The sequence below is a fragment of the Notothenia coriiceps genome, unplaced genomic scaffold (genome assembly GCF_000735185.1).
Source record: "Notothenia coriiceps isolate Sejong01 unplaced genomic scaffold, NC01 NC01_scaffold00022137, whole genome shotgun sequence".
In the NCBI taxonomy this organism is placed as follows: Eukaryota; Metazoa; Chordata; class Actinopteri; order Perciformes; family Nototheniidae; genus Notothenia; species Notothenia coriiceps.
Window position 1 is genome coordinate 34,539 of NW_011354838.1, and position 7,752 is coordinate 42,290.

The following is a 7,752-nucleotide window of genomic DNA, read 5'->3' on the forward strand; positions in this document are numbered from 1 at the left end:
TAATAAAACTATCCGTATTTATTTATTTCTCCAGGTTATGTTTTTGGTGTGCACTAAAGGAGTCTTCAAACAGGGGAGTTTTGTTAAAATCATTTTAAGATGCTTTTAATCAATGTTTTTAAATAAATTTTCATATATTAATTAAAATGAGAGTTCAATTTTATTTATGGTTTATTCCACCCTATTCTCTCCTTTTCTTTCCCTTCTGCCAACGGGTGGGTCGGCCAGTTTCTTGTTCCCTCCGTTTTTTTGTTGCCTTTAGTGGCCCCATATAGCGCAAAAAAAAAGTTTTGGCGGCCCAAAATTGGCCCACAGCAAAAACACCTCTCGGTCCACTACCGCTGGAATTTTGATGCACTTTGGGGCGGCCTCCGGCTCTTTTTGCCGATTCTGGCGCACAAGGGGCAGCCATGCAATGCCACATGTTCAACCCAAAACGAAAAACCACATAAACCCAGACTGGCCCTAATCTGGGCCACGGTTAGTTTTCATTCTGGCCAAGTGCCGCCCACATTCCGTAATCCTCTATCCGGCCCAAATGTGCTATGGAATTATGGCACTTTGGTGTCGGGTGATGTTACCAGATCTGGTGGGACACAGCAGTTCAAAGCATGGCACATGTCAGCCAGAATGAACAAATACCCAGGACCCCTAGGCCCTAAAAAAGCCATAACCTTTGGGTGACTCAGTAAACTGAATATCGAATGACCACTGTGGTTCTGGGCAAACGCATATTCACATACAAGTAAAATTACAAATGTCAATGCCTCCCAATAGTTGCATCAATAATGTGTCAAATAAGTTACAAAGATGACCAAATGCGTTTTTTTTAAGATTGTTCATAATTTATTAAACTGGTGATGAACTAGCACGCATTCATTACATTTTAAAAATAACTGGCCTACAAGTCCAACCATGCAAAAATTAACAGAATAATAAAAAGAAAATGCTGTATTAGTAAAGCAACTGAACAGAAAGGCCCGGCAATTTTCTAAAAAAAAAGGCTTTGCTCCCCAAAATAAACAAACTCTTCTGAGACTCAGTGACATTCAGATTGTATTTTATTGATTTTTGTTGAAACAGACTGCATCGGATACTTCTAGAACCATAGTGGTTAAACTACCTCTACTCAACCAAATGAACAAACTTTTGCAGACCTTGGCACGGGAGCACTTGGATATTTTATGATGATTATTGCCTTCCTGACTGGGCCATGGGATCTGAGGCCTATAAGGATGCCCAAACAAAAAAACTATTTGAATAACAAACACTTAACCGGAAAAAGAATACAATTCCTTATGTATTTCTATTATTATATATACAAATTATATATACATTATTGTACTTGACTTACGGGTCTTGGACAGCTCTTCTTATTCCTCTCTTCTTTCTACCTCCATCTCGGTTCGCCCGCAAGGTGAAGCCATTTTTTATGTAGGATTTCTACCTCTTGGTGTGTTGCTGTCGCTGTGAGCCTGTTGTTTCTGACAGTCCTAAAAATTTAGAGACATTGTAGCGGGGGCCAAGCCATTGTGTTGCACACTTAGACGCATCTGGGGGACCTAAGGATAGCGAAAAGTTGCATGCGTGCTGTTCGACAAATTCGTGGTGCGGCCTTTGAGAACATTCTGGCCATGGCGAGGACGCCCTTTGCCTTCAGCTGCCCAACAGCACACAGCTCGACGCCCGCTAGTTAAAATCGGACTGCGCTGATCCAGATTTTCTCATGAGGGAGAAGAGTAGATGTGCTTCCAGCCTCCTTCGTTTTATTTTTTAACTCTTTATGTGGCAACCCATGTACAAATATTATTTTGATATGTCTTTTTTACTTGGACTTTCTTTACAAGGAGTAATTTGAATTGTTGGAATCTAGATCAGTAATACTACTGAGTGTCACATGCAGAAAGGGACTGGCTCACTTAGACTGATGACAGCGCAATGTAACATTACAGTAATGGACATCTTTCAGTTGCAGTCGGATGCCTGTTTTCATTGATGCCACGCCATGAGCTGTTTGGCAGGAGTTGGTAAAACAGTGTTTTCATCACTCGCAAACGCAATCCTTAACGTCAGTTCAAATGACACTCAATGCGTAATCTGAAAGAATAATTTAAAGTTTATGGGATACATGCTATAAACACTAGTCCAAAAAAATAATAATTAAAAAAAATAAAAAATTAACATAAAAAACATTAGTTTCCCTTTCGCTTAGCTGGTATTTAGCATCACTGCTGTCCAACATACAACTTAGGTGCAAGTATAATTAAGAATAGTTTCAAATTGGGTTCCCCATCCTTTACGTTGTTAAGGGCAATTATTAACATTTTGTTTTGAAGGTCTGCCTCTTCCCTCAGACATTTCTCCAGAGCCAGCAGGGTTATATCTTTTAGCGGCAGTATATCCCTGCCAAGGGGATCCGTCCCACCAGCAGGTTCGCCTGGAATTTTCTGCATGGTCATCTGAATGACTTTGAGTTGATCCATCATCATCTCTTGATTTGTAAGAAGTCTATGCAGAAGAGCTAAAAAATAAGGACATTCAACATATATAAATGCATTACAAGATGACTCTTTCCAGCTCTTGAAATTGAAAAATAAGCGGGATCACACATGTGTTCAGGCTGCTCCTCATTTCATATGGCTTTAATTAAGTCGTCGTGCTTGTAGTGAGCTGGCCACTGAAAGGTATCATCTGCAACCCACAGTGCTGGAACTACTTCAACCTCTTGGGTTTCCAGAAACTCAACAATGTGAAACATGGCCTAGAACAGAAAGAGGCACAAAGTTACTAGTTTTAAGAGTATAAACACAGTAACCTTTTACTTTTTTCCAAACTGCAAACTTATTCACATAATTAGAAGTCTTTAAATTAGAAGAAAGCATTTTTTATGATAATCTTTAAAAGGTGAATGATGGCTTAATTGATCATTAATACATGTTCATAATAATATGGGATACGCACCTACAGAGATAAGTGAAGGCAGGCTGGACACTGTCACCGCTGTTATGCACACAAATGATCAACAATTGAGAATATTAGCTTAAAGAGCCTGTGACACGAGTTTCCCCCATCATCCCAGTTTTTTCCCATATATTGATTTATTTGTGGTGGGCCGCCACAATTAAATATCGTCCGCCACAAATAGATCTCGTAAAAAAAACATGTACATTTTTTTATTTTTCATTAAAAAAATAATAATTTTTGAATAAAATATATATTTCATTGTAGAGCGCAGTTACCCACTCAGACCCTCTTTGCGCGCTCTTTGCTCTCAACTGCCCCTGAGCCCCGCCCTCTCTGCAAGACATTTCTGAAGTTGGGAACAAGATAATGCGTGCCGGAGAATCACTTCACGAATGGTTGGTATATGCATACATTTGTCCAAAATGGATGTATTCAAGTTAACTCTGATAAGTTAGTCTCTATGTTCGTATCACGCTGTAAATCGCGGAAACCCAGCTCTTCAAATAAGTTATTAGCTAGCAAGCATGAAAGGGTTGTCGAGGTTAGCACGCTGTGTAATATTATAGCGCTCCTAACGTTAGTCAACTACCAGGGCTCGACATTAAGGACTGCCCGATGGATCGGGGCCATCTAGTATTTAGCTCGGGCAATGAAGCCTCACCTGCTGGTTGCCCAATCAGGCAATCTATTATGCCAGTATCATGCAGCTCGCGGATCCAGTAATGAGTGACCCGACAGTAAAACTAGTTTAGGTAGTTTGAGAGGTAATTAAAATAGCTACGTGTGATATTCTAACCTGAAGTGTGTGTTTTTGTCCGCTCACCACTGCATGTGATCATGCAGCGCTGCTTGTCGACTCGTCAGCAGCAGCTGATCTCTCTCTCCCGTCAGATTAGACTTCACTCGCGTTTATGTCCATATCGATCAGATCCAGCTAGTTCTAGCTAATGATATGACTACCTGCTTATTAAAAGACACCTAAACAATAAGTGTCGCTATGCAACCGGGTGAGGCCACAAAGTATAGCGCAGCATTATGCATTTGTTTACATGCCCACCGGAACCCCGAGGCATTACCAACAGATCAACGCACAATCAACCCATACAGGACATCTCTTTCTCCACATTAAGCGTTAGACATTAGAATTGACTCTTCTTGTCTGTCACATAAATGGCGCAACTGAAGCGGTATTGCGCTAAAGGGAAATTATTTTGACCAAAGAGATTTAGATTTGACGGCTAACGGGAAATCTGACGTCACCATTTTGTGTGCTTCGCGGATGCGCTCGGCTCCTCTCGACTGCTGCTCGGGCCTGCTCGGTCAGCTTCCGGATTAGAAGGCATTCGTTCGACAAACTTACAGTAGATAACATTACAAACATTTTTAACAGGGGCCATAATAGTGTAAATAATGTTTGTTTTGGCAGTTACAACTGAATGTAATGTTTTCTACTTTTTTACATCTGGGAAGGCATTTGCCTTCATCAGATGGAAAGTGTGTTGACCAACAACTTAAGTATTTCTTAAAGCTATGCAGGACATGCAAGAGAGCAAACACAAACAAGAACAAACAAACAAGAGAAATGAAGAATAAAATTGAAAGTGTACAATATAATATTGTGGTGGTTCATCTTATAATTCAGTCTGAGAATGCACCAGACAGCATCTACAGTAAGACCTGCAAAAATCTTTTATTTTCTAGGGGGAGGCCCCCCAAACCCTTCGTGCCATTTCGTCCGCGCACATTTTTCAGGGCAATCTCTATTGGGCTCAGGGCCATCTGTATATTAGCTTAGATGGCCCACAGGGCCATCTCCCAAAATCCTTAATGTCATGCACTGCCTTTAACATATTTTATTTAGCAAGGTGGTACTGGATGAACACAATAAATCACAGCGCAACTTACAAGTTTATGACACTTCATCATGTTGTCAAACTCTTCATTAATCTTTTTGTACTTCTCCTCAGTATGGGGCGTGAGGACGTAAGTGGCGTCAGCGTCAGGGCTGTCGCAGCCTCTGTGCTCCTTCTTGTTCAGGGCCTGGAGGTGGGATAGACAAAACAAAAATGTATTCATAATTATTGTATGGTTTTAATGAGAAATAGCGCTAACATCAATAGTCCTTTGGCTCAGTTTACAGTGGCCGTAGTTGACGTTAGGGATAATGTGCAGCGAGGCGGTCATTATGGGTAAAAGAACACTCGACAGGCAGATCAGGATCCCGACCCATTTAAATCGAATGGACTTCTTTGTGCAGATGTGATCGTCCTTAACAACGGTCAATAAGTGCTTGACAGCGGTCTGTCTGTTCTGGATTAACAACGTGTCACGTGTTCTGAATTGACCAATCAGAATAGAGTATTCAACTAAGCCATGTAATACATTCATTTAAAGCCACATTTTCCACAGAGAGAGTGGTGAGCTGACTACTGAGAGCAGAGAAAGCTTCATGAATCCAAATCCAGTTTGTTAAGAATTATTTACATATTTGGTTGAATTCTTCCTGGTGGAAAAGTCCTGCATTACAGACAAAGATGTTTCAAATACAAGAGAATTTAAACAGCATTACAAACCATGGGTTAAGTGTTTCTCTTTCACAGAACTCAAACAGATAAACACAAATACAAATGTAATCAAATAGACAAGCTAATCAGTTTATACTTAACATTTATTTTGTTATTCAGCATCACAAAACAAAAACATGTGTTTAAGTCTAAAGCAGAGAAACTGCAGAACACAGGATGTACGGTTCAGGTTGCTCCTATCTAACATGTGGTTAAAGAGCAGGAAGGACAACCAACCACTGACACAATTAGAAACCAGATCTAAACCTCTCGAGGTTACGGTCAAGTTTACTTCCCAAACACTGAGGCCAAGTTAGTATTTATGAATGTCTTCAAATGAAGTTTATTTACTGTGATTCTAAACACAGTCCAGAAGAAGGAACCTTTTCACCCTTTGGGAAAGAAGCCTCTAATGCTTTAATCACCTTGGAATCACATTTAAACATTTCATACTAGCAACTTGAATTAACTATCAACTCATAAAAAAGTAGCTGTGAGCATGTTAGCATACTGACTTTAGCATTTATCTAAAAGCATAGTTGTTCATATGTCCAAAGACTCTGTGGCTACAAGGACTTTTCCTTCACATTTTCACTTCAACTTATGTTTGTTAATATGATTTATTTCATTCGTATATGGTGCAACTGTGGCAAAATATTATTTTCCCCTGGGATTAATAAAGTATTTTGATTGATTTAATAATTGATTAATTGATAAACAGTGTTTAAGCTTAAACAAGCTATAATTGCCTAAAAAATGACAAACTTCAACATAAAAAATGATATCACATGACATGATTTCTTTAACACTATAATACCTTGAAAGAGGCTTTCTGCCTACAGTGTACCTTTGATATTTGAATTACATTTTGCTGATAATATTTGTACTGTAACCCTTGTATACTGTACTTCTACCTTAGTAACATGTTTAATTGAGGACTTTTACGTGTAATGGAGTATTTACTATTTTAACTTATTCAGTGAAGGACTGACTATCCTATTTCTGAAAATATAAAGGGTCTATAATATGTGTGTGTGTGTGTGCGTGTGTGGCCTAGCATTACTGTCCTTGTGGGGACCTAAATCTGTTTACACAGTCACGTGTGGGGACTGGCTTCCCTTATGGGGACAAATTGGAGGTCCCCATAAGGGGAATCATTAATTTTAGGGTGAAGACTTTGTTAGGGTTAGGCATGTGTAGTTTATGGTTAAGGTTAGGATAAGTCAACAGGAAATGCATGTAAGTCAATGTAATGTCCCCTGAAGTAATGTATACATGGTGTGTGTATGTATGTGTGTGTGTGTGTGTGTGTGTGTGTGTGTGTGTGTGTGTGTGTGTGTGTGTGTGTGGAGATGTGTGTGTGTAGATGTGTTTGTACTGTGTAGATGTGTGTGTGTAGATGTGTGTGTGTTCTGTACAGTATATGTGAGAGTCGGTATCCAAGGGACACACTGATTCAATTACAGGAGCATCATGTGGAGATTAATGGAAACAAGGGGGAGAGAGACAAGAGAGGAAAAAAGCAAGGAAACATGGAAAGGAAACAAGGAAAGGATCAAAGGAGGGAGGAAAGGAAAAAAGGAGGTAGGAAAGGAGGCGCATATCAATGAAAAAGGTGGGAGAAGAAGAAGAGGAGGAAATAACAAGATGAGAGTGGGCTGTTCATCTGCAAGAGTGTGTGACATTTTCCAGAACAAACGCTCGTTGAGGTGAAAGCGACAAGTGTGTGTGTGTGTGTGTGTGTGTGTGTACATTTGGTTGCAATAGATTAATCTGAGTTTAACCAGTGTCTACACACCCACACACACACACACACACACACACACACACACACACACACACACACACACACACACACACACACACACTGACGCTGGTATGCTACCATATAAGCAGAAGTCACTTGCATTTCCATAATGAATGAGCTTTAGTGAGAAGTGTGTGTGACTTATATAGAAATGCATATTGAAGTCACATTGTTACATGTTCAAAGTCATTAAATGAGTCATATGTTGTTATATGTTTATGTTTGATACGTTTTAACAACATTCAACATCAGAGTTGAATGAATGACTAGTGAATTAAAACGTGTGTAAGTGTCATGCTTGATCCTGATTGGCCAGCATTGCAGAACATGCAGACATTAAACTGACTAATATAAGTTGATTGAAAGGTAGAACACGGAAATATTATTGCACATCCACTCCTTTTATATATATATTTA

General features: G+C 39.6%; 1 protein-coding gene across 2 annotated transcripts in view; it reads right to left on the reverse strand.

Moving 5' to 3' along the window:
* The window catches only part of LOC104953732 (myocyte-specific enhancer factor 2A-like), a 55,055-nt gene that overhangs the window by 13,632 nt on the left and 33,671 nt on the right, over positions 1–7,752 (reverse strand). For both annotated transcript variants that reach the window (XM_010780715.1, XM_010780714.1), the window contains exon 4: positions 4,870–5,004. In XM_010780715.1, the coding sequence (XP_010779017.1) occupies positions 4,870–5,004 (135 nt within the window). The remainder of the gene's footprint in view (positions 1–4,869; positions 5,005–7,752) is intronic.